This window comes from Carcharodon carcharias, chromosome 19, assembly GCF_017639515.1.
Source record: "Carcharodon carcharias isolate sCarCar2 chromosome 19, sCarCar2.pri, whole genome shotgun sequence".
Classification (NCBI taxonomy): domain Eukaryota; kingdom Metazoa; phylum Chordata; class Chondrichthyes; order Lamniformes; family Lamnidae; genus Carcharodon; species Carcharodon carcharias.
The window spans coordinates 90,780,839-90,807,981 of NC_054485.1; the positions used below are offsets into that span (position 1 = coordinate 90,780,839).

Below are 27,143 nucleotides of genomic sequence, written 5' to 3' on the forward strand. Positions count from 1 at the left end.
CACTCCTCTTATGCCTGGATCCTTCCTGATGGACTCAGCAAAGGGTTCAATGCAACACACGAAAAGGGCAGGCGAGAGAGGGCAGCCCTGCCTGACTCCAGATTTAATAGGAAAGCTATCTGATTCCCACCCATTGATTGAGACTGCACTACTGATGTTGGTGTAGATCAGTTGGATCCAATTGCGAATTCCCTCCCCAAACCCCATTTTGGAGAGCACATCCACCATGTAGGTGTGCGATATTCTGTCAAAGGCCTTCTCCTGATCCAGGCTGATGAGAGCCCCTCGGGCTGTAAAGCTCAAAATGAATGTATGCAGTGAATACTAATTGTATTATAATTGTACTGAAGCACCTCAGACTGCAACATGATGTATGTTGACAACTCCAATACCATTGTCTGTAATGACCAGACTGAAATGATTGTAATATTCATTGATCGTATTGATGCACCTTGTGATACATGTTGTAAAAGTTGAATCTGAAAAGGACAGGGGAGAGGGGGCAGCCCTGCCTGACTCCAGATTTAATATGTGATGGTGATTTTGAAATGGTTTGGAATGTTCTTCCAGATATTTCAAGAAAAAGGTTCTCCCAGGACGAGGCTAGCCCATTGCACTTCGGGTGTGCTGACGCCTGCGATGTCCCCAAATGCGGGATACTCGACTGCAAAATTTGTGGTAGTGGGGGACTGCGTTCGCGCTCTCCCCTGATTTACAAATCTAAAAATAGCAATAATAATTCAAGGCGCTCGAATCCATTGAGAGAGATTTTGAAATCTTAGCTGTATTCTTCTCATTTTCATCGCTGCAAATCCATTACCCATTCTTTTCCTCCTTGCAATTATCACCAGTTAACCATTCCTTTGCTGCATCGTTTATCAGCACTCTGTAATTGCTTCCACCCCTCCACTGTTTGTGGTAGTGGGGGACTGCGTTTGTGCTCTCCCGGCGTTTCCAAATCCAAAAACATCTTTTGCTGCTTCTTTAATGTTTTCCGATAGAGGGAGCATTTTGTACCATTTCTAATCCAACCTACACTTCAAACATCGATGGTGCCTTTCATTTATTTCCACCCCACAAATATTCAGCCACCATTATTTTCATCCCTGAAATTATCACCGGCCAATTATTCCTTCTCCACATAATTTTCTCCCTGCAATTTATTTCGTGGCCGGCAAATTCCACGCGCCATTTTTAACCCCGCATTTGCCCACTCCAATGTTCTCTCTCAGGCCCCCATGTAATACCCAATTCACCACGAGAACAGTCCCTGGACTGGTTCCATCAACACCCTCCACCTCCCACCCCACCCCGCATCTCTCCGGACTTCTTTACAAATCCAAATTAACCGTCAGAATGATCGCACAGCCCAAAACACGCATCATCCCTGAATTATAACAAGACTTTAAACAGCTTCACATTAGGACTTTTCATTGTCTCTTGTGGGGCTCCTGTTCCTCACACACCGGAGGCTAACATGTAAGTTTTTGATTGTAAGGCCTGGCTAATAGTTGATATTTAACAAGGGGACAGGCTGCTCCTACATGCTTCAAAAGATGAAAGTAAATGAGACAGGTAATGTCAGTTTGGATTACTACAGAAGTTGAGAGATAGGGTGGTTTGGGGGCTGGAATTAGTTCAGGGAGTGTTGACACATTGGGTGAAATGTTAGATGGCGGCTTTGAAAGAATGCTTGACTGGGTGAATTGCAGGTGCAAAAATGTAACTTGGCAGGCAGGAAATAAATTGCAAGGCAAAAAAGTTGCCTGGGGTGAAAGTGAAACTTTCTGGGGGATGACCAGAACAATTCCAAATGGAAAAAGGTAACTAAAGAAAAGGCGGTGAGAATTTAGACCAGTGAAGAAAATTCAGATTCTGCTTTTTGATTAGTAATTCAGGGGAGAGCGCGAATGCAGTCCCCCACTACCACAAATTTTGCAGTCGAGTATACCGCATTTGGGGACATCGCAGGCGTCAGAACACCCGAAGTGCAATGGGCTAGTCTCGTCCTGGGAAATCCTTTTTTTTTGAAAAATATACTTTATTCATAAAATATGTAGAAGAACCATTTCAAAATCACCATTACATAAGTACCATCAGATTCGTTGGCTTTGTCTGCCTGTGCATAAGTGAGGCAGTGTTTGGGGCAGTTCCTGTAGAGGTGACCTGCCTCGTCACACAGGTTGCAGCACTTGGTCTGTTTGCAGTCCTTTGTCTGGTGCCCTTCCTGTTTGCAGTTCTTGCAGAGGACGGCTCTGCAGTTGGCTTCCACATGACCAGATTTGCCGCATGAGCGACAAAGTTTAGGCTGCCCAACGAAGACAAGGTAGCCACGGCTTCCCCCGATAGCGAATCTGGAAGGAGGGTGAAAGATGGCTCCCTTACCATCGGTCTTGAGCGTGACCTTAAATACACATTGACGGCGGATACCTTGAGTATCTGCCGTCAATGTGTATCCCTCAATCAACATCATATAAACAAGCAATCCACCCAGTCATCTGGCTGATTATGGGAGTTTCCTGTGCACAATTTGGCTCCTGTGTTTCCAACCTTACAGAGGTGACTATGCTTCAAAATTATTTTGGATGTATTGAGGATGTCCTGTGGTCCTGTGACAGTCCTTTAGAGAAATGCTAATCATTCTTTTCTAATGGGGTTAGGCAAACCTGGACACAGGACCAGGGGTGAAGTGAGGAAGTTAATAATTATCCAGCCAAGTAAGAAACTAGAAACTGGGCTCGTCAATGGACTCACTGGAAAAAGGCTAACTGAGAATAATGGAAGCAACTCTATAACGTTAAAGAAACCTGGAGAGTTTGCCTCAGACGAAGGCATTTTAGTTCAACACGTCTTCCATCATGGATGATGCTTCCAATGAGGATGTCTCATGTTGTGTTTGAGTCACGTCTTAAATCAAAATTATGTCTCTTGTGACAGGAAAGTTCTCCTAGGAACCGTGGCATTTACCTTTGTGAACAACAGCATGGTCTCCAATAAATATAGAAGTAAGAGAGTGGGGGCTACTGCTCCGAACCTCAGGTGCCCATGTTCACCCATCACCCCCGCGCTCACTGACCTGCTTGGTTCCCGGCTTGGGCAGCACCATGATTTTAACATGCCCATCCTTGTGTTTGAATTCCTCTAAGGTGTCACTCCTCTCTACCTCTGTAACCACCATCATCTCACTCCCCACCGAGGTTACAGTGATCCTGCAGTTCTGGCCTTTTGAGCATTGCTATTTAAAAAGTCTTTGTCTTTTATACATTATTCGAGCAGATCTAGATGGGTATCTGTATGTCCTTTCTGAAGTGTGGTGCCCATAATTGAACATAACCCTCCAGGTGGGATCTAACCAGTGAATCTTTAGCATAGTCGCCTTGCTTTTGAACTATTCCTTTATTAACAAAAAAGTTCAGCATCTCAGATGCTTTAAGCCACCCCGCTTAACGTTGTGTTGTTTTAAAGTGGTTTATTCTTTAGGGGCCTGTTTCTTCAATTAACCTCCAAATTTCTGTTTTTCCATTGTCACTTTGTGCACCAGCTCGTCGTTTAAAGTTGGTCTGATGTCTCATGTCGGGTCCCATGGCCCGATCGGCGACATAGTGAAGAAAGTGAGGTGCTTGCCTGCAATCGAGGGAAATTCGGCTATTTAAAAAAATACTTTGTTGCAATGTCCTGAAGAAAGAATGTCCAGACTAAGAGGTTTCTTTATTTTGCAAGAAAAGTGTTGAGCCCTGGGCAGCTCATTCATGTGAAAAATGGCCCATTTTGTGACTTCTGCAAGCTAATTTCAATTTTGGAGCCTCAGGATTGCCTGAGGCACAGAAACCACCTTGAAGTCTGTGAGAGAGAGAGGGAGGGAGAGAGGGAGGGAAAGAGAGAGAGAGAGAGAGAGAGAGATGTTTGCCATTGTACACAGGCAAAATTGCTTCCCTTGTCTCAGGGCTTGTTTTGGTGATAAATACAGGTTGCAGTACTTGCCCTTCAGGAGGCTAACTCTGCAATCGTCTGAGTAATTTTGGAGACTCCCAAGCCTGGCCCTTGTTCAAGGCTGTGAGAGGCAAGAGCCATTTTAAAATCAGTGAGAGCCATTTGCGACAGGCTAGGCAGGGGAGCCATTTTAAAGCCCCTTGGGTCGGGCTTGTGATTTAGTGCTGTGATCACTCGGAATCACTCGTAAACCTGAGTCAGGAATGACCAACAACTGGAATCTGCTGTTGCAAAGGAAGCAAGTAAAAGTATCAGCCTGGCAGTGAAATTGGATGCGCAAAGTGTCACACCTTAAAGTGCTGGCAGGGTGAGTCAGACTAGAAGCAGCATAATGGAGAACATGGAAAAGCTATTGGCAGTCTGAATCAAAGTCCAAAAGCAACCCAGGCACCTCTTAGTTTGATGTTTGTCCAAGCAATAGCCAAAAGCTTGTATGAAGATTTACAGAATGAGCAGGGTGAGAGTTCTCAGTCAGAAAGTTTCAATGCTAGTCGTGAATGGTCCAATGTTTCATGAGGCGTTCCTATCTGTACGACATTAAAATGTCTGCGAAACAACTAGTGATGATAGAGAAGCTTCTGATAAATAACCTGCCTGTTTGAAGGCAGACATTGAAGAAGGCTACTTACCGGAAGAAGTTTTTAATGTTGATGAGACAGGGGTTTATTGGGAAGCGTGTGCTACAGGAAATGTACATTTTCAAAGAGAAGAAGATGGCACCAGAATTTAAAGCTGCCAAAGATCATCAGATGGTTCTGGTTGATGGAAAAGCTGCAGGAGATTTTAAGTTTAAGCCCTTAGTGATGTATCGGTCTGAGACAGCACGGGCACTAAGGGGCTATTCCAAGGAACATCAGCGCATTACCTGGCATTTAAATAAGAAAGCCTGGATGATGATGGGTGGGGGGGGGGGGGAATTTGTCAAGAGTGGTTCTCTCCGTAAGCCATCTCTGTCTGGAGGATGTATTGCACCAGAGAAAATCTCACCTTAAAGACATTGCTCCTCTTGGATAATTGTCCAGGTCATCCTGACAGTCTTGATGGATTATTTGAATACGTGAAGGTGATTTTCCTGACACCCAACACAACACACCTTCATTGCTATCCTTCCTGCATCCTTCCTGCAAGTCCATTTTTGAACCTGTCCAATCAGGATTCCGACTCTGCCCCAGCACTGAAACAGCTTCTAGCCAAGTTGCAATGACATCCTCTGTGACTGTGACCAAGGTGCATATCTGACCTTCATCTTCCTGCAGCTTTTGACGTGGCCCCAGCAATACATCCTTTCTCTAATTCACTTTCACTGCCGTCCAGCTCAGTGAGATTTCCCCCACTTGGTCCCAGTTTTACCTATTTGACCAGAGCCAGAACCTCTCCAACAATAATTTCCCTTCCCACCCCTGTACTTGCAGTTTCTCTTCCCCCCTGTACATGCGGTTTCTCTTCCCCCTGTACATGCAGTTTCTCTTCCCCCCTGTACTGCGGTTTCTCTTCCCCCCTGTACATGCGGTTTCTCTTCCCCCCTGTACATGCAGTTTCTCTTCTCCCCCGTACATGCGGTTTCTCTTCCCCCCTGTACATGCAGTTTCTCTTCCCTCCTGTACATGCAGTTTCTCTTCCCCCCTGTACATGCGGTTTCTCTTCCCCCTGTACATGCAGTTTCTCTTCCCCCCTGTACTGCGGTTTCTCTTCTCCCCTGTACATGCGGTTTCTCTTCCCCCCTGTACATGCAGTTTCTCTTCCCCCCCGTACATGCGGTTTCTCTTCCCCCCTGTACATGCAGTTTCTCTTCCCCCCTGTACATGCAGTTTCTCTTCCCCCCGTACATGCAGTTTCTCTTCCCCTCTGTACTTGCGGTTTCTCTTCCCCCCGTACATGCAGTTTCTCTTCCCCCCTGTACATGCAGTTTCTCTTCCCCTCTGTACTTGCAGTTTCTCTTCCCCCCCTGTACATGCAGTTTCTCTTCCCCCCGTACATGCAGTTTCTCTTCCCCTCTGTACTTGCGGTTTCTCTTCCCCCCGTACATGCAGTTTCTCTTCCCCTCTGTACTTGCAGTTTCTCTTCCCCCCTGTACTTGCAGTTTCTCTTCCCCCCTGTACATGCGGTTTCTCTTCCCCCCTGTACATGCAGTTTCTCTTCCCCTCTGTACTTGCAGTTTCTCTTCCCCCCTGTACATGCAGTTTCTCTTCCCCCCGTACTTGCAGTTTCTCTTCCCCCCTCTACATGCAGTTTCTCTTCCCCTCTGTACATGCAGTTTCTCTTCTCACCTGTACATGCAGTTTCTCTTCTCCTCTGTACATGCAGTTTCTCTTCCCCTCTGTACTTGCGGTTTCTCTTCCCCCCTGTACATGCGGTTTCTCTTCCCCTCTGTACTTGCGGTTTCTCTTCCCCCCATACATGCAGTTTCTCTTCCCCTCTGTACTTGCAGTTTCTCTTCCCCCCTGTACTTGCAGTTTCTCTTCCCCCCTGTTCATGCGGTTTCTCTTCCCCCCTGTACATGCAGTTTCTCTTCCCCTCTGTACTTGCAGTTTCTCTTCCCCCCTGTACATGCAGTTTCTCTTCCCCCCGTACTTGCAGTTTCTCTTCCCCCCTGTTCATGCGGTTTCTCTTCCCCCCTGTACATGCAGTTTCTCTTCCCCTCTGTACTTGCAGTTTCTCTTCCCCCCTGTACATGCAGTTTCTCTTCCCCCCGTACTTGCAGTTTCTCTTCCCCCCTCTACATGCAGTTTCTCTTCCCCCCTGTACATGCAGTTTCTCTTCTCACCTGTACATGCAGTTTCTCTTCTCCTCTGTACATGCAGTTTCTCTTCCCCTCTGTACTTGCGGTTTCTCTTCCCCCCTGTACATGCGGTTTCTCTTCCCCCCTGTACATGCAGTTTCTCTTCCTCCCTGTACATGCAGTTTCTCTTCCCCCCTGTACATGTGGTTTCTCTTCCCCCCGTACTTGCAGTTTCTCTTCCCCTCTGTACTTGCAGTTTCTCTTCCCCCCCTGTACATGCAGTTTCTCTTCCCCCCGTACATGCAGTTTCTCTTCCCCTCTGTACTTGCGGTTTCTCTTCCCCCCGTACATGCAGTTTCTCTTCCCCTCTGTACTTGCAGTTTCTCTTCCCCCCTGTACTTGCAGTTTCTCTTCCCCCCTGTACATGCGGTTTCTCTTCCCCCCTGTACATGCAGTTTCTCTTCCCCTCTGTACTTGCAGTTTCTCTTCCCCCCTGTACATGCAGTTTCTCTTCCCCCCGTACTTGCAGTTTCTCTTCCCCCCTCTACATGCAGTTTCTCTTCCCCTCTGTACATGCAGTTTCTCTTCTCACCTGTACATGCAGTTTCTCTTCTCCTCTGTACATGCAGTTTCTCTTCCCCTCTGTACTTGCGGTTTCTCTTCCCCCCTGTACATGCGGTTTCTCTTCCCCTCTGTACTTGCGGTTTCTCTTCCCCCCATACATGCAGTTTCTCTTCCCCTCTGTACTTGCAGTTTCTCTTCCCCCCTGTACTTGCAGTTTCTCTTCCCCCCTGTTCATGCGGTTTCTCTTCCCCCCTGTACATGCAGTTTCTCTTCCCCTCTGTACTTGCAGTTTCTCTTCCCCCCTGTACATGCAGTTTCTCTTCCCCCCGTACTTGCAGTTTCTCTTCCCCCCTGTTCATGCGGTTTCTCTTCCCCCCTGTACATGCAGTTTCTCTTCCCCTCTGTACTTGCAGTTTCTCTTCCCCCCTGTACATGCAGTTTCTCTTCCCCCCGTACTTGCAGTTTCTCTTCCCCCCTCTACATGCAGTTTCTCTTCCCCCCTGTACATGCAGTTTCTCTTCTCACCTGTACATGCAGTTTCTCTTCTCCTCTGTACATGCAGTTTCTCTTCCCCTCTGTACTTGCGGTTTCTCTTCCCCCCTGTACATGCGGTTTCTCTTCCCCCCTGTACATGCAGTTTCTCTTCCTCCCTGTACATGCAGTTTCTCTTCCCCCCTGTACATGTGGTTTCTCTTCCCCCCACCCCCGTACATGCAGTTTCTCTTCTCATTTCCTGTACATGTAACTTCCACATGTATATGGATTGATTGAGATCTCCCAGCTCTATTCTTCTCTACCAAATCTCACTTCACTCCACCTCCTCTGTATTGCCAGGCTCCTCATCTGAGACAAAAACAGAATTACCTGGAAAAACTCAGCAGGTCTGGCAACATCGGCGGAGAAGAAAAGAGTTGACGTTTTGAGTCCTCATGACCCTTCGACAGAACTGTCGAAGGGTCATGAGGACTCGAAACGTCAACTCTTTTCTTCTCCGCCGATGCTGCCAGACCTGCTGAGTTTTTCCAGGTAATTCTGTTTTTGTTTTGGATTTCCAGCATCCGCAGTTTTTTTGTTTTTATCCTCATCTGAGATCCAGTCTTAAATGACCTGTAATATGGTTAGAGGTATCTTAAAACAGCAGCATTCCATCTTACTCCCTATTGGGAGGGGGGAGAAGACCTGTGAGTAGACCCTGGATACATTATGGGGCCAGTACTGAAAAGCAAAGAGCCTAGGCAGACACAGCCAGACAGAGACAGACACACACACACACGCACACACACACATAGACAGAGACACACACATACACACAAACACACACACATAGACAGACTTAGACACAGTAAACAGAGACACATAAACAGATACACATGCAGCACACAGGGACACAAATAAACAGAGGTAGACAGCACGCAGACACACCCACATTAGTAGAGACACACAGCACACACACATTAATAGGGAGAGACACACAGCACACAGACACACACACATTAATAGAGAGAGACACACAGCACACACACAGACACACACAAACAGAGATAGTCACACAGCACACAGGCACACACATAAATAGGGATTGACACACAGCACAGAAACACACAAGGCACACACGTAGCAACAACTTTTATTCATATAGCACCTTTAACATAATGACAGTGTCACTACGTGCTGAGGTTCTACTTGTCCCTGGTGTTGCGAAGGATGGGTCTGGCCACGCTGCTGCTGAATGCTCCAAGTAGTTGGACCGTGCTGTATCACCTGTCCCTCGTGGAAAAATTCATGCAGAGAAACAGCTTTGACCACAAGTCCATCAGGCAGTGGTCGGCATGTAACGTCTTAAAGGCCCTGTGGGAAAAGGAGAGGGTGGATCTTGTGGGATGGTTCCCCAAGCAGACTGTCAAAGTCATTTGGCAGAATGCCTCATCGCCAGAACTTTCCAACAAGCACCAAGATGTAGCTTGGCTGGTGGTGAGAAAGGCCCTCCCCGTCAGATCCTTCCAACACGCCAGGAGTCTCACCCCCTCTGCACATTGCCCTCGAGGTGGCTGTGGTGGGGACGAGACCATTGTTCACCTCCTTGTGGATTGTGCCTTTGCAAAGAAGGTCTGGAGAGAGATGCAGTGGTTTCTGTCGAGGTTCATCCCGAGCAGTTCTGTGACACAGGACTCTGTGCTCTATGGGCTGTTCCCAGGGACACACACCGAGACAAACATCAACTGCAGTTGGAGGATCATCAACTCGGTGAAAGACGCTCTTTGGTCTGCCCGAAACTTGTTGGTCTTCCAGCGCAAAGAGTTGTCCCCGACTGAGTGTTGCAGACTGGCACAATCCAAGGTCCAGGACTACGTGCCGAGGGATGCACTAAAGCTTGGGGCAGCCGCTGCAAAGGCACAATGGGGAAAGGTCGCTGTCTAAGACCTTTCTGCCACAGTGTACCGAGGGGCTGGGAACTGTTGAGAGCCCCTCGTGCTGTACAGCTCAAAATGAATGAATGCAGTGATTGTTAATTGTATTATAAATGTATTGAAGCACCTCAGAGTGCAACATGATGTATGTTGATAACGCCAATCCCATTGTCTGATTGTCTGCATTGAACATATTGAAATGATTGTAATATTCCTTGATTGTATTGATGCACCTTGTGATCCATGTGTAAAAGTTGAATCTGATTGGACGTATGTGATGGTGATTTTGAAATGGTTTGGAATGTTCTTCCAGATATTTTATGAATAAAGTATATTTTTCAAAAAATAAAGGTTCTCCAAGGAATGTTCTACCTGTCCCCGGTGTTGCGAAGGATGGGTCTGGCCACGCTGCGGTGGAACACTCCAAGTAGTTGGACTGTGCTGTACCACCTGTCCCTGGTGGGAAAATTCATGCAGAGAAACACCTTTGACCACAAGTCCATCAGGCAGTGGTCGGTATGTAACGTCTTAGAGGCCCTGCGGGAAAAGGAGAGGGTGGATCCTGTGGGATGGTTCCCCGAGCAGACTGTCAAAGTCACTTAGCAGAATGCCTCATCGCCAGAACTTTCCAACAAGCTCCAAGACATGGCTTGGCTGGTGGTGAGAAAGGCCTCCCCGTCAGATCCTTCCTACACGCCAGGAGTCTCACCCCCTCTGCACGTTGCCCTCGAGGTGGCTGTGGTGGGTCGAGACCGTTGTTCACCTCCTTGTGGATTGTGCCTTTGCAAAGAAGGTCTGGAGAGAGATGCAGTGGTTTCTGTCGAGGTTCATCCCGAGCAGTTCTGTGATACAGGACTCTGTGCTCTGCAGGCTGTTCCCAGGGACACACACCGAGACAAACATCAACTGCAGCTGGAGGATCATCAACTCGGTGAAAGACGCTCTTTGGTCTGCCTGAAACTTGTTGGTCTTCCAGTATAAAGAGATGTCCCCGACCGAGTGTTGTAGACTGGCACATTCCAAGGTCCAGGACTATGTGCTGAGGGACGCACTAAAGCTTGGGGCAGCTGCCACAAAGGCACAATGGGGAAAGGTTGCTGTCTAAGACCTTTCTGACACAGTGCACCGAGGGACTGGGAAAGGCATAGAACCCTCAGGTTGTATGGCTCACATTAAATGTATGCAGTGAATACTAATTGTATTATAATTGTATTGAAGCACTTCAGAGTGCAACATGATAACTCCAATACCATTGCACTGTCTGACTGTAATGACCATATTGAAATGACTGTAATATTCATTGATTGTATTGAAACACCTCGTGATCCATGTGTAAAAGTTGAAAATGATTGTACTTTTTGTGATGGGCATTTAGAAATGTTTTGCAATGTTCTTCTAGATAGTTTATGAATAAAGTCTATTTTTCTGAAAAAAGAAGAAACGTCTCAAATCACTTAATTTACAGGAGCAGAAATCGAAAGAGACACAGACACACAGACATGGATAAAAGCAAAAAACTGCGGATGCTGGAAATCCAAAGCAAAAACAAAAATACCTGGAAAAACTCAGCAGGTCTGGCAGCATCTGTGGAAAGGAACACAGTTAACGTTTCGAATCCAAATGACCCTTCAACAGAACTAAGTAAAAATAGAAGAGAAGTGAAATATAAGCTGGTTTAATGTGGGGTGGGGGAGGGGTTGGGACAAGAAGAGCTGGATAGAGGGCCAATGATAGGTGGAGATAACCAAAATATATTACCGACTAAAGGACAAAGAGGTGTTGAAGGTGGTGATATTATCTCAGGATTGTGCTAATTAAACGTAGAAAGCAGGACGAGCAAGGTACAGATAGCCCTACAGACCTGGACACAGATACTCACCTCCACCTACTGACACACACTTCTGTACAATCAGGGTATACATGGCCACAACATTAGTGACATTCCACATGGACATCAGTGAAATGACCAGCATGTTTAAAATGGAGGAGGAAATGAGATTGTGTTTAACTCTAACTCTTTCAATGTCTTCTCGAGACAATCCAGAAAGCGCCAGGAGGCCATGAGATGCTTTAGAAAGGGGGCAGTGATGTGCTGAGAGGCTGCGAGGAGACATTTGCGTTACATTATGGGACCAGCAACACTCAGACACACACACACACACACACACACAGACACACGCACACAAACACACACACACACGCAGATTATACAATCCACACTGACATCACTAAAAATCAGAGACGTAATCTCAGCAACAATCCACATACTTTGCACAGTCCTGTGTTGGGGGTTTAGTGTTTGATATTTCGAACTGCAGTGACATTCCCGACAAGATAAGAGTTAAAGGTGTAACATTAACCAGAAAATGGCTCAAAGCATTGTTTTCCTATGATTAACATATCAAAGGACAGGCCTCTGGGGAGCAGATTGAGAGACATCCCAACATGTCAGGGGTGGAGTCTGCAAACTGCTCATTCAGGATATACCTGGCTACGATCCCAATCCTAAAACCGCCTCCAGAAAGTGGGTTCAATGTGTGTGTAACAAAAACAAAAATAGCTGAAAAACTCAGCAGGTCTGACAGCATCTGCGGAGAGGAACACAGTTGACGTTTCGAGTCCGTATGACTCTCAATGTGTGTGTGTTCCCTCTGTCTTAATCTGCTTTATAACTCTGACTTGTTTGTATTTGGATGTTGCTGAGCTGTAACTGAGAGTGAATCATTGGCTCTTGTGCTATTTTGTTTGAAAATGTTTTTGCTTTCTGTTTTAATGAAATTAATTTTCTCCCCCACCCGATGAGGAATTTTTATTTTGAAACCTGCAATGTGAAGATCCTGACTGGGACAAGGACTCTTCCTTTGCAGGAACTTCCTCCAGAGGGGACGGACTGAGATCTTCTCCAAGGCCGCGCCCCATGGGCCCACGTGAGTTTGTGTCTGTTTCTTACCCCGAGATTTAAATGCCACTCCGGGACCCTGGTTTTCGGTGGCTCCGGTTAATCAGTTCCTGTTGGGCAGCAGTCCTGGAGTTTCAAAAAGATAATCCTGGGGTTAAAGTAGCCCGGCCTTGCAATCTAAAACATACATGTTAGCCTCCAGCGTGTGAGGAACGGGAGCCCAACAAGAGAAAGTGAAAAGTCCTAATGTGAAGCTGTCTAAAATCTTGTTATAATTCAGGGATAATGCGTGTGTTTTAGGCTGTGTGATCATCCTGACCATGAAACGGGATTCCCGTTGTTCATTTTCTATTCATTTTACGGAGGTTCTGGGTTTAGATTTCTTTCTGTCTCTCTCCAGCTTTCTTTCTCCGTTTATTTCTTCAATAGCTTTGCGCTATTGAAGTCTTGAAGAAACAATGGCAAGTGAATGGAAAGCCTGTTTATGAGATAAACCCACAGCAGGGGAAGTGAGCTGCAGAAGGGGCAGGGAAAGACTTTACACATGGAGAGAGGGCGGCAGGAGTTTGAGAAGGTAGGAATCACAGGCGGGGCTGTTGAAGGGGGAGATTATACAGAGGGGGTGGGAGGCTGCTGTTGATTTCGGAGGGGGTTAAATAGAATGAACATGGGGACGGGTTGCTTGTATATGTTTGAAATAGTGAGGGTTCGCAGCTGCATGTTTTAAATGGTGAATGTAAATGAATGAATAGCTGACTGTTGATATACCGAAATCCAGAGAGATACGGGGTGGGTTGGGAGGTGGAGGGTGGTGCTGGAAGGAGTGCAGGGACTGTTTTGATGATGGGTTGGGTATTATATGAGGATTTGAGAGAGAATATTGGAGTGGGCAAATGCAGGGTTAAAAATGACGCGTGGAATTTGGCGGCCACAAAAGAAATGTCAGCGATAAAATGATGCGGAGATGGAATAATCGCCTGCTAATAATCGCAGGGAAGAAAAGAACGGGGGGCTGGATATTGTGGGAGGGAAAAGAAGGGAGCCTAGATTTGGAAAGAGTATTTTGTGGCCTATATTGCTTGTATTCGATAAAGTATAATGAAGAACCTTGTTTAAGAAAGAAGCTGAAGTCTATTTATTGAATTATAAATCAGGGGAGAGCGCGAACGCAGTCCCCCACTACCACAAATTTTGCAGTCGAGTATCCTGCATTTGGGGACATCGCGGGCGTCAGCACACCCGAAGTGTAATGGGCTAGCCTCGTCCTGGGAGAAGCTTTTCTTTGGGAAAATATACTTTATTCATAAAATATCTGGAAGAACATTCCAAACCATTTCAAAGGTACAGTCAGGTTCAACTTTTACAACATGAATCACGAGGTGCATCAATACAATCAATGAATATTACAATCATTGGCAGACATTCATTTTGAGCTGTGCAGCCCAAGTGGCTCTCAACAGTTCCCAGTCCCTCGGTGCACTATGGCAGAAAGGTCTTAGACAGCGACCTTTCCCCATTGTGCCTTTGCAGCGGCTGCCCCAAGCTTTAGTGCGTCCCTCAGCATGTAGTCCTGGACTTTGGAATGTGCCAGTCTACAACACTCGGTCGGGGAAAACTCTTTGAGCTGGAAGACCAACAAGTTTCAGGCAGACCAAAGAGCGTCTTTCACCGAGTTGATGATCTTCCAGCTGCAGTTGATGTTTGTCTCGGTGTGTGTCCCTGGGAACAGCTCGTAGAGCACAGAGTCCTGTATCACAGAACTGCTCGGGATGAACCTTGACAGAAACCATTGCATCTCTCTCCAGACCTTCTTTGCAAAGGCACAATCCACAAGGAGGTGAACAACGGTCTTGTCCCCACCACAGCCCCCTCGAGGGCAATGTGCAGAGGGGGTGAGACTCCTGGCATGTTGGAAGGATCTGACAGGGAGGGCCTTTCTCACCACCAGCCAAGCTACATCCTGGTGCTTGTTGGAAAGTTCGGGAGGAGGCATTCTGCCAAATGACTTTGACAGTCTGGTCGGGGAACCATCCCACAGGATCCACCCTCTCCTTTTCCCACAGGGCCTCTAAGATGTTACGTGCTGACCACTGCCTGATGGACTTGTGGTCAAAGGTGTTTCTCTGCATGAATTTTTCCATGAGGGACAGGTGGTACGGCACGTTCCAACTACTTGGAGTGTTCCGCGGCAGCATGGCCAGACCCATCCTTCCGGGGACAGGTAGAACCTCAGCACGTAGTGACACTTGGTGTTTGCGTACTGAGGGTCTACGCACAGCTTGATGCAGCTGCACACAAATGTGGTCATCAGTATGAGGGCGATGTTGGGCACATATTTTCCCCCTTTATCTCGAGGCTTGTACATCACGTCCCTGCGGACATGATCCATTTTCGACCTCAAGATAAAACGGAAGATGTCTTGGGTGATCGCCATCGCGCAGGAGTCTGGAATGGGCTAGACCTGCGCCACGTGCAGCAACAGCGAGACTGCCTCACACCTGATGACCAGGTTCTTACCCGCAATGGAGAGGGAGCATTGCTCCCACATGCCCAGTTTCTTAATCACCATAGACACTCGCTCCTTCCAGTTTCTAACACATGCCCCAGTCCCTCCGAACCATATCCCCAACACCTTCAGGCCATCAGCCCTGACAGTAAAGGGGACAAAGGGTCAGTCAGCCCAGTTTCCAAAGAACATGGCCTCGCTCTTCCTACGATTTACCTTGGCTTCTGAGGCCACTTCGAACTGGTCGCAGATGTGGATTAGTCTGTGCACCGACAGCAGATCTGAGCAGAGGATGGCAACGTTGTCCATGTACAGGGAGGCTTTTGTCTGAGTGCCTCCACTGCCTGGGATCGTCACTCCTCTTATGCCCGGATCCTTCCTGATGGACTCAGCAAAGGGTTCTATGCAACACACGAAAAAACAGGCGAGAGAGGGCAGCCCTGCCTGACTCCAGATTTAATAGGAAAGTTATCTGATTCCCACCCATTGATTGAGACTGCACTACTGATGTTAGTGTAGAGCAGTTGGGTCCAATTGCGAATTCCATCCCCAAACCCCATTTTGGAGAGCACATCCACCAAGCAGGTGTGTGATATTCTGTCAAAGGCCTTCTCCTGATCCAGGCTGATGAGGCAGGTATCCACACCCCTGTCCTGCACATAGGCAATCGTATCCCTGAGCAGCGCGAGGCTGTCAGAGATCTTCCTGCCTGGCACAGTGCAGGTCTGGTCAGGGTGGATCACCAATTCCAGAGCGGACTTGACCCGATTGGCAATGACCTTGGACAGAATCTTATAGTCCACATTCAACAGTGAAATGGGTCGCCAATTTCTAATTTCCTCCCTATCCCCCTCGTGCTTGTAGATGAGGGCGATGATGCCTTTCCTCATGGATACTGACATACTCCCGGCCAGAAGCATACTTTCGTACACTTCTAGCAGGTCTCGGCCCATCCAGTCCCACAGAGCCAACTCCACCAGCAAGCCGTTGCTTCCAGGAGTTTTACTCTTCTCGAAGAACTCAAGGGCCTTAGTCAGTTTGTCAGGAGTTAGCGGTTTGTCCAGGCTTTCTCGTGTACTGTCATCTAAGACCTCAGTGATAGAGGACAGGAAGGACTGGGAGGCCATGCTGTCTGTGGGCTTCACATCATATAATCCGGCGTAAGAGGATTTGCTGATCCTCAAAATGTCAGACTGCGATGACTTTACTGAGCCGTCTTCTTCCTTCAGGCTGCTGATCACAGAGCTCGCTCTGTGTACCTTTTGGAAGAAGAAACGTGAGCACGTCTCATCCTGCTCCACGGACCGGACTCTGGAACAGAAGATGAGCTTCGAGGCTTCCACAACAAAGAGCGAGGTCTGCTGAGCTCTTCACCTCTTGGAGTTCCTCCTTGACATCGACCCCCAGGGCAGCAGGAACAGTTTCTGCATATTTTTCTCAAGTTGGGACACTTACCTTTGTTCCTCTCTAACCTTCTGAACACCTTTTGTGGATGAAGGACCTCTTGATGTTCACCTTGATCGCTTCGTGCCAGTGTGTCCAAGGCCCAAAGAGGGGTTTCACGGTTCTCCAGCCTTTGTAACCTCTTTTGAGTTTCTCGATGTTTTCTGGGATCAGTAAACTCACATTCAGCTTCCACGTCCCCTGGCCAACCCTCTGGTCTTCCTGTAAGAGTGCCCTATTTCACTTTAGTTACAATCCCAGCTGCTGTTAATACTACACAAGTCAGATCCGAGAATGAAACCTGGCTTGATAGATCCCAACAGTTTTTTTTAGAAACAGTGGAGGAAAATTACTGAACAAATTCACAGGAGTCTGCTCATGAACTTTTAACACAAAGAACAAAATATTTATTAAAACAAAAAAAGTGAATTATATTATACCAGACAAAAAGGCTGGAAAGATCTCAATACAAACACAAATTCCCACTATTCCTTTACCCCAGCAACATCCTTACTGACACATAAACCCAGCGAAGAGTTACCACTCGCATGACAGAATGGTTTCTCACTTAGCGACTGGCACAGTTGCAAATAGCTTTCTTCTGGTGAATTCTTGAGCATTCACTTGATGTTTCTCACCCAACCCGCATCTCTCTCAAAAGAGACTCAAAAGCCACACTCTAAATTCACTGTTTCTTCAACAGCAGAACAAACAGATGAGTTCCCTAAACTCAGTATTCCAGTAGCACCTTCGCTAAACTGATCACTTTACTGAGTTACAAATCTGATTGTTTAGTTGATTATTGTCCCACTAGCCTCGCAGTTTTTCTTCTCGGAGGGCTTAAAATTCAAATTTTCTCTATTTGACATACACTGAACATTCTCTCTCAGCTCCTGTCTTTTGCGTGTCTGCGTCACTGGAGCACTGTCGCTAGGAAACAGTAAAGCCTTTTCACTTTTTTTTCCAGGATTACTGAACTTTCAACCCCTTTTAACCCATCTCTTTAACTCAGGAGTTGTAAGACCTCATTAAAAACTAAATATACAAACAAACTCAAAAGACTTGAAACCTTTTAATCACAAGTCAATCCAGTCGCCCAGGCACCGCGGTTCATAAACAAAACCTAAATGGAACTGAACCATTTTTACCTTTCTGAACACAGCTCACCACCACCTTCTCAAGGGCAGTCAGGGATGGACAGTAAATGCTGGCCTAGCCAGTGACGCCCACATCCCATGCATGAAATTAAAAAAAAACAAATATATATATATGTTTATATGAATTCAACTTAAAGCAATACATAGTTCATAACACTTTTTATTTCCTTCAGATGTTATTAAATTTGCTGCACCTCAGATGGTCTCGAGTTCTGTTGAAGGGTCATGAGGACTCGAAACATCAACTCATTTCTTCTCCGCCGATGCTGCCAGACCTGCTGAGTTTTTCCAGGTAATTCTGTTTTTCCTTTGTCATTTACTGTCCGCTAGCTTTCTAACTCATCCAACTCCTTTACCCCCACCTCTTCACCTTGATCTTCCCAACTGAAGTTAGTGCTGTATTTCTTGGAGTATTTCTGCTCGAGTTTTAATGCTCCCTGTCATTGTGCCCTGCTGATTATTCGTATTCTCAAGCCTCTTAAACTTCATTTTACATGAGCCTCAGGAGCAATTGTCATGAGTTTGTTCCACAGCAATGAATAAACAATGATCACCAACAAGACATTGTTACTTGTTTGTGCTTGCTCTGACCTCAGATGACATTTTGACCATCTGCGCCACCTGTGACAGAAACTGACACCCAGCAGCTTGTAGCTGACGGAAGAATGGTAGGCAATGTGGAATTATGGGATTGTGCCGTTAATGACCTTTAACCCCACGGATTGTCAGCGGTGCAGTGTTTTTCCCGCCATGCTTCAATCCCGGGCAGAAGAAGGGAAAGAGTTTCTCAGTGAAAGTGTGGGTGAAAGTGTGGAGATGGAACATGTTGTCCACAATGTAAAATGACACCTGTCCAGCCTCATAGTCCAGGTACACCCCAATTCTTGTGGGATTCACTCTTGGGAACAGACGAATTCGTGAGGGGAATGTGCCAGCGACATAGTCGCAATCGGGCAGTAGCCACACAGCCCAGTATCCGGTCTCAGGTCTTAGACTGATTCCTCCTTTCCTGTTGACAGATTCTTGGGCCAGTCCCATAAACCACTCTGTCTTGTTGCCCACCTCCACCTCCCAGTAGTGTCTCCCCGATGTGAATCCCTCTGATCCCAGGATGAAGGCACAGTGATCAAACCTCTCTGGTGTGTCAGAGGGCAGTTGCTGTTTGTCTCCGAGTCTTACACTGGTGCGGTCCTCAGACACGATGAGCTGGGGATGGGCTGTGTCTGGATCCAAAGTCAGAGAGGCTGGAACTGTGGGAAATTTACAGTAACACGTTGAGCAATTTGATTCCTTGCTGTGTTTTATTCAAACATTTTTCTTTTCAAAGTGCCCACTCGGGGTCTTGGGCTGTGTTTATGGAATCAACATTCCTGCCCTCCTTCCTTTCCCTTCTGAACAGCCTGTATCCAGCAATAGTTAATACCCAGTCCTGCCCTTTTTTGAGCCAGGTCTCCATTATCGTCACAATACCATGTCCCCATGTGGTTATCTGCACCTGTGGCTCACCAACCTTATTTACTATGCCTTGTGTGCTTATAAACATGCACAGTAAGCCTAATTTAGATTCTATTGCATTCCACCTTACTCTGACCCTACCTAATACCTTGCCTTTTCCTATCTAGTGCCCTGTTTCTCCCAATCCTTTGTGCACCTTGTTTCTCCTTTCTAATGCTATACGCTGGCTCCCATCTCCCAGCCAGGTTGGTTTAAATCCTCCCCAACAGCATTAGCAAATTGTCAAATAAGGGCATTGCTCCCGGCTCTGTTGAGGTGCAGCTCATCCACCCTGTACAGAACCAACCTTTCCCATAAGCAGTCCTGATATCCCATGAATCTGTAGCCTTCCCTCCTCCCACCATCTCTCCAGCCGCCCATTCTTCTGCTCTGTCCTCCTTTTTCCAGTGCGACACTCTCGTAAGGAACATGGAGTAATCTGGAGATTCTACTGCTTGCAAGCTTTTTTCCTCTAAAAATCTGCCTGCAGAAGGACCCCATTCCTCTTTCTACCTATGCAATTGGTCCAGATATGAAGCACAACCTCTCTGGCTGTTTCCAATTATCCTCCCCCCACCACCACCCCCGGTTCACAGAGGGCTTTGAAGTTGCTCAGTAACATCTCTGATCCAAGCACCAGAGAGACAATACACTTGATATTTGGCTTCAACCCCATTTTCACACCCCCAACCTTAAATGTATTCAACGATGAAGCATCCACAACCATCTGGGGTAGAGAATTCCAAAGATTCGCAACCCTTTCAGTGAAGTAATTCCTTTCCATCTCAGTCCTAAATGACCGTCCCCTTATCCTGAGACTGTGCCCCCGTGATTTGGATTCCCCAGCCAGTGGAAACAATCTCTCAGTGTCCACCCTGTGTCTGCCCCATCAGAATCTGATATGTTTCAGTGAGATCACCTCCCATTCTTCAAAACTCCAGAGAATATAAAGCCAATTTACTCGGCCTCTCATCATGGGACAACCCTCTCATCCCAGTCACCAATCTAGTGAACTTTCACTGTACTGCTCCAAAACTAGGATATCCTTAATTAAATATAGAGACCAACACCTTTTCAAAATATTCTGCTTTTCTATTCTTACGACCAAAGTGAGTAACTTACACTTCCCCACATTATACTCCAGCTGCCAACTTGCTGTCCATGTCACCTGTCTAAATCTCATTGCAGCTTCTCTGTGTCCTCCTCACAGCTCTCATTCAGCTTTGTATCTTCAGCAAACTTAGATACATTACTCTTTGTCTCTTAGTATAAATCATTAATATAGACTGAGAAAGGCTGAGAGGCCCCATCACTTATCCTTGCGGCACTCCACTAGTTACAGGGTGCCAGTTTGAAAATGCCCCACTTGTCCCCACTCTTCTAGTCAAAAAACACCCATTGGCCATTACATTTTGCTCTCTGCCACTGAACCAATTTTTAGATCCAACTTACCCCTGCCTTTCACTTTTGTGACAGTTTGTCATGTGGGACTTGTCAGAAGCCTGACTAAAATCCATAGCGACTGCATGAAATAGGCTATGCTCATCAACTTCCTTGTTACATCCTCACAGATTCAATCAAGTTAAGTCAGGCATGACCTTCCCTTAAGAAATCCATGCTGGCTGGTTATAGAGATCGCTTTCTGGTTTCGGTAAACATTGCTGGTAGCTTCACACACTGAGCCAGAGGAATCCACAAGAAAGCAAAGTACTGGCCTGAGTAGATCGGGAGAAACTGTTCCCATTGGTGGAAGGATCGAGAGCCTGAAGGCACAGATTTAAGGTAATTGGGAAAAGAAACAACGGCAACATGAGGAAAAACCTTTTCTCACAGCGAGTGGTTAGGATCTGGAATGCGCTGCCTGGGAGTGTGGTGGGGGCAGGTTCAGTCGAGGCATTCAAAAGGGAATCGGATGGTTATACGAAAAGGAAGGATGATCGGGGCTACAGGGAGAAGGCTGGGGAGTGGCACTAGGTAAATCGCTCCTTCAGAGGGGCGGCATAGACACAATGGGCCAAAAGGCCTCCTTCTGGGCAGTAACCATTCTGTGATTCTACAAGAATGGAGAGCCACCCCCTGGAATAACAACTGACATCGTGCACATTTAATATGCGGTCTGGATTCTAGTTATTCTCTTCTGATGTGGATTTATAAATCAAGAAAAGTAACCCAAGAGCTTTACCAGGGTTAATGATGCCAAACATTTCTCTCCACACTGTGTACTGTAAAGGGCCACTGAACTTTCCAATAGATAGGGTGGCATCTGCTGCTGACAGTACTTTATAGTTCTCGCCGGTTCTGTAAGAATTAAACAGTTGCTGTAATAAATGGACCATTGACACTTTGTTAACTTGTTTTTAAGTTGTACAGAATTTCAGTGAAGAGAATGTCCTACCTGCTCTTCTGACAGACTTCCTCCTAAAATAAGTGAGACACAAGTATGAGTTGACAGTGACTGACCACCCATATCCAGACAGCAGACATTAAACACACACTGTTACAAGATGCTCAGAATTTGAATTCTCACTGCCATGCCAAACAGATAAAGAGGAGATATAACTGCTATTTTTGATATGAATCAATGAGTTTTACTTGGGTTCGGGGTGCACCATTTAAAAGTCTGCAGAGGACTTGAACTCAGTCATGTAAGCAGTTGCAAGGAGGATGCTAACAGACTTCAGGATGGTTGAAATGGGCAGACACAAGGCAGATGAAATTAGGCAGACTGTTATGATACATTTTGGAAGAAAGTATGAGGAGAAGTAATATAAACTAACCAGTAGAATTTTTAAAAGGGGGTGCAGGAACGGAGAGACCTGCAGCTATTTTTGCACATACAAGTTGAGTGTCTGTTATCTAAAATCCTCGGGGCTGATTGGTTTTCGTATTTCAGAAAATTTTGGTTTTTGGATACCTCATATAGGACCAGGCCTACTTACATTACAATGGGCAAAGCCAACGCTAGATATAGTCTAAAGTATATAAAATGGCTAGAAAAGTAAGATGCAGCACTGAATAATAAATACAGGGTACCTGTAATAAGCTGCCATCTGCAATTCTGCCTGTAGGACAGGGTTCAGAATGTCGATGTGTAGGCAAACAATTAAACTTCCCAAGCTAAAGTTTGGGTGCGGTCGGCGAAGTTTGTGTTGGCTCGAGTCATGTTGGCTCGGGTCAGGAACTCCCCGTGCTAAAGGTTGGGTGCGGTCGGTAAGGTTCGTGTCAGCTCAGGTCGTGTTAATTAGGGTCAGGAATTCTGCTCTAAAGGCCGATGAGTATCAAAAAAAGTGCAGTTTTTGGATGTTTTACAGATAAAAGATAGGTGACGTGTACTTGTAGATGACAGGAAGAATTGATAAAGGTGTACAAATATCATATGGAATTTTAGGCTTTATTAATAGAGCCATACATAAACAAGGGAGTTATGTTAAACCTTTATAAAATGCTGGTTAGACCTCAACAGGCATACTGTGTTCAATTCTGGGCAAAGCTTGGAAAGGCTGCAGAAGAGATTTACTGGAATGGTACCAGGGATGAGGAACTTCAGTTATGCAGTTGTTCTCCTTTGAGAAGACAGGGTAAAATTTAATACAGCAGGGTGCTTAGTTAATCCAAGTTACTCAGGCAGTGTCAACATGGTTCTGTGAAAATTATCAATCATGTTTAACCAATTTATTGGAGTTCTTTGAAGAAGTAACACGTGCTGTGGATAACGAGGAACCAGTGGATGCACTGTATTTAGATTTCCATAAGGCATTTGGTAAGGTGCCACATCAAAGGTTATTGCAGAAAATAAAAACTCATGGTGTAGAGGGTCGTAACATATTGGCATGGATAGAAGATTGGCTAGCTAAGAGGAAAGAGAGAGTAGGTGTAAATGGGTCATTTTCTGGTTGGCAAGATGAAACGAGTGGTGTGCCACAGGGATCAGGGCTGGGGCTTCAACTTTTTACAATTTATATATGTGTCTTGGATGAAGGGACAGAAGGTGTGGTTGCAAAATTTGCTGCGATACAAAGATAGGTAGGGAAGTCAGTTGTGAGGGGACATAAGGGGTCTACAAGGGGATCTAGATAGGTTAAGTGAGTGGGCAAAGATCTGGCAAATGGAGTGTAATGTCGGAAAATGTGAAATTGTCCATTTAGGCAGGAGGAATATTACAAAAGCATATTATTCTAAATGGTGAGAAAGTGCAGAGCTGAGATGCTGGGGGGTCTCTGTGTCCTAGTGCATGAATCACAAAAGGTTAGTGTGCAGGTACAGCAGGTAATTAGGATAGCTAATAGAATGTTACCATTTATTGCAAAGGGAATTGAATCCAAAAATAAAGAGGTTATGCAGGGGATTGGTGAGGCCACATCTGGAGTATTGTATACAGTACTATTCTCCTTAATTAAGGAAGGGTGTAAATGCATTCGAAGCAATTCAGAGAAGGGTTACCAGACTAATATCTGGAATGGGCGGGTTATCATATGAGGAAAGGTTGGACAGACTAGGCTTGTATCCACTGGAGTTTAGAAGAGTAAGAGGTGACTTGATTGAAACATATAAGATCCTGAAGCGTCTTATGAGGAGGATGTTTCCTCTTGTGGGCAAATCTAGAACTAGGGGGCACTGTTTCAAAATAAAGGGCCATCCATTTAGGACAGAGATGAGGAGAATTTTTTTCTCTCAGAGGGTTGTGAGTCTTTGGAACTCTCTTGCTCAAAAGGTGGTGGAAGGAGAGTCTTTGAATATTTTAAGGCAGAGGTAGATAAATTCTTGATTAACAAGGGGGTGAAAGGTGATTGGGGTTGGCAGGAATGTGGGGTTGAGGTTACAATCAGATCAGCCATGGCCTTATTAAAAAGCGGGGCAGGCTCGAGGGCCTGAGTGGCCTAATCCTGCTCCAAATTCATATGTTTATATTGTGAGCCAAATCACTGCTTTCTGTGCTGTTGGGATCTATGATCTCATGCAGTTGATTTTTGTGCCAGCCACTGAAACTGAATATAAGTCTCACTCACAGATCCAGTGGTAGGATTTTAATTTACCCTGACCTGAGGAGACTTGCGGGGTGGGGTGGAGGGGGAGGAAGAGAGGGTTAGTGGGGGTGGGGATTTGAGCTAGGTGCATAGATCCTGATAGTCTCTTCACTTCTGACCTTAATGATGGAGGGAAGGTCACTGATGGAACTTCCTAACTGCACTGTAGATGTACCTACAACACTGCAGCAGTTCAAGAAAGGAGCTCACCACCACCTTCTCAAGGGCAATTAGGGATGGGCAATAAATGCTGGTCTAGCCAATGATGACCACATCCTGTGAATGAATAAAAATAATTTGAAACAGCTGAAGATGTTTGGAAGTAGGACACTACACTGAGGTGCAGTGATGTCCTGGGGCTGAGATGATTAGCTCCCAACAACTACAATCACCTTCCTTTGTGCTAGGTGTGACTCCAACCAGCGGAGAGTTTGAGGAGCCTGTGGTGGGTATGCAGGCCTGCAGCAGGGGGTCAGATGCCTTGGGCAAATAGGGGGAGGGGGAGGAGGATGAGGGGGGGAATCGAAGGCCGGGGGCCGGGGGGGGTGGGGTAATCAGAGACCTGGGGGGAGGTGAGTGGGGGGTTGGGGAATTGGGGACTAGGAGGCGGGGTAGTTGGAAGGCTGGGGTGTAAATGGTTTTGTGGCCTCGAAAGGAAGGCCTAGGGGAGCATTGAATGGAATGCTGCCCCCACTCATCAGGTAGATGAAAAAGCACCCATCTCTGAGATCCTGGGTTTAGCTCTGACACTTAACATTTAAATGGAGACTAACAATGAAGTGCATAATATTTAATGTTCAAACCTATATCTTGGGGGAGCTGACAGATTGATCATCCGACCCAAAGTGGTTAAATCTCCTCATAACCTGCCTTGCAAAGAGAATTCCAGAGAATATTAATATTTGGCAATACCGGGAATAACTTACAAACTGGGGTCAAGAACAAGGCAACTCATACCTGGGAGTTCGCAAGTATTCCCTGGAATTTTCAAACAGTGTTGGAGCGCTTTAGATTAGCCACCATCGCACACAGATCAGGAATAGACAGAACAGGTTCGAGTTCATCATGTTGCATTTATTTCAAAGTTATCATTGGTTATTTTGCAATTTCCACATTTCATGGAACCAACCCGTATTATAATCCTCACCTTCAGAAATTTCACTTCGTCTTGTTGTTCCATCTGTTTCTGCAACTTCAAAAGCTCATCCTCAATAGAACATAAATTCCCTTGAATTTCTCGGAGGTTTTTCTTCATCATTCCTAGAATCCCCTCCTCTTCTCTCCTGAGATCTCGGAGTAAACGCTGCTCTTTCCCAGTGAGAATCTGGTGCATTTTCCTGAAGTCGGATGTGATGTGGGTTTGCAGACTGCTCGACTGTTTCTGCCAAGTGAAATGTGAAAAATAATCCTTTACCGCGATAAAGGGAACAAAACTAACCGAGATCCCAGAAAACCAGTACAGAGAGAACATGCTGTCCGCAAGCATGACCCAGACCTTCCTGTTGCTTGCCATTTCACCACCCCATCCTGCTCTCATGCCCACATGTCCATTCTTGGCTTGTTGCAGTGTTCCAGTGAAGCCCAACGCAAACTGGAGGAACAGCACCTCATCTTCGACTAGGCACTTTACAGCCTTCCGGACTAAACACTGAGTTCAACAACTTCAGATTATGAACTCTGTCCTCTACTTTCACCTTTTTTTTAATCCCCATTTTCAAAATTTATTTTTTTATCTACTTATTTTTAATTCATTGTTTTATCCCCTTTTTATCCCACTTTCTATCCTTTTTTCCCTACCCCACCTCCAAGAGGGCCATCTGTTACTTGTTCAATGTTGTTCTTTCACAGAGTGCTGACCCTTCTAATATTCACACATTCTGCTTTCTTACCTTTATGCCACTATCAGCACCTTCTTTAGCCCTTACCACTACCATTAACATTCCCTTTGTCCTTTTGTCCACGACATCTTTGTCAATCTCTCCTTCGCCCCCACCTATCGCTGACCTTCTATCCAGCTCCACTCCCTTCAAACAGTATAAATTTCATCACATTTCTATTTCATATAGCTCTGAAGAAGGGTCATATGGACTCGAAACGTTAACTCTATTTCTCTCTTCACAGATGCTGCCAGACCTGCAGGGTTTTTCCAGCATTTTCTGTTTTTGTCACAGGGAGAATTTACCCTAACTTCGGAAATCTTCCGTATCTGTTTCAGTTCCGTTTCCAGAAACACCGATTTCTTCTCTGTGAGAGATTGTAAAGATGATTTCAGCTGATCCTGGGATAGGGATAGAAATTCACAGGATGAAAGGGTCAGACTGTGAAAGTGTGATAAAATAATCTGGAGATAAAATCTGTTCCATGTTACCTTGTAGATTTCAACAGCTTCTTTAATCGGCATGAAATTGTGAGATTTGTGTTCCCGCGAATCTCTACAAATCAAACAGATCAGTTTCTTGTCAGTTTCGCAGAACAGTTTCAATTCTTCCTGATGTTCCTCACAGTGAAGTTTATTTTCATTCCCTCCCGGATTCACCTTTAATTTTCGAGCCTTCTCCGCCAATCTCGCTAAATTCCTGTTGACCGTGAGTTTTCTCTCCGGAAACTCCTCTCTACATTCCGGGCAGAAATTCCTCTCCGCCTGTGCCCAACACCGTGTGATACAGGAGCGGCACAAGTTGTGTCCACACTCCAGTGAAACCGGATCGGTGAAGAAATCAAGGCAAATGGAGCAATTTACATCTTCGGTCCAGCTCCCGGGCTGCTGCCCGGAGTCCATGTTCACACTCAGCACTTCCTGATTCCAACCCGCTTTCAGTTTCGAAGTCCCTGTGGGCTCCCGAAATGCATTGGATCTCAGCGGTTTCCAGATCAAATCCGCTGCAACATTCAAGGAATTCCAGTTCGCCCTTTAAGCTCCCGCCCACAGGAGTCGCTGC

General features: G+C 46.0%; 1 protein-coding gene, 2 non-coding genes and 1 pseudogene across 3 annotated transcripts; 1 reads left to right on the forward strand and 3 right to left on the reverse strand.

Annotated features, from left to right (window-relative positions):
• Positions 1–540: 540 nt before the first annotated feature.
• On the forward strand, positions 541–710 carry LOC121292062. Its single transcript, XR_005946182.1, has one exon. It is a non-coding gene; the product is annotated as a U1 spliceosomal RNA (small nuclear RNA).
• A 1,185-nt stretch (positions 711–1,895) lies between these two features.
• LOC121292067 lies at positions 1,896–2,056 on the reverse strand. The gene has a single exon (XR_005946185.1). It is a non-coding gene; the product is annotated as a U1 spliceosomal RNA (small nuclear RNA).
• Positions 2,057–13,731: 11,675 nt separating this feature from the next.
• Positions 13,732–13,874, reverse strand: LOC121292072 (annotated as a pseudogene).
• Positions 13,875–16,910: 3,036 nt separating this feature from the next.
• Positions 16,911–27,143, reverse strand: LOC121291725 (zinc-binding protein A33-like). The gene is made up of 6 exons (XM_041213229.1): positions 26,573–27,143; positions 26,387–26,482; positions 25,352–25,585; positions 21,576–21,598; positions 21,363–21,478; positions 16,911–18,936 (listed from the first exon to the last, which is right to left on the reverse strand). Exons 1-6 carry the CDS (start codon positions 26,981–26,983, stop codon positions 18,386–18,388), a joined length of 1,431 nt encoding a protein of 476 aa, XP_041069163.1. The 5' UTR covers positions 26,984–27,143; the 3' UTR covers positions 16,911–18,385.

Excerpts from the sequence above, each read along its gene's own strand:
- LOC121291725 (XM_041213229.1), bottom strand. The coding sequence starts at position 26,983 with ATGGACTCCGGGCAGCAGCCCGGGAGCTGGACCGAAGATGTAAATTGC. Across the intron at positions 25,586-26,386 it reads GGAAGATTTCCGAAGTTAGG|AAACAGTCGAGCAGTCTGCA; the intron begins GTAAATTCTCCC and ends TTCACTTGGCAG. Across the intron at positions 21,599-25,351 it reads ACGAAGTGAAATTTCTGAAG|GAGGAAGTCTGTCAGAAGAG; the intron begins GTGAGGATTATA and ends CACTTATTTTAG.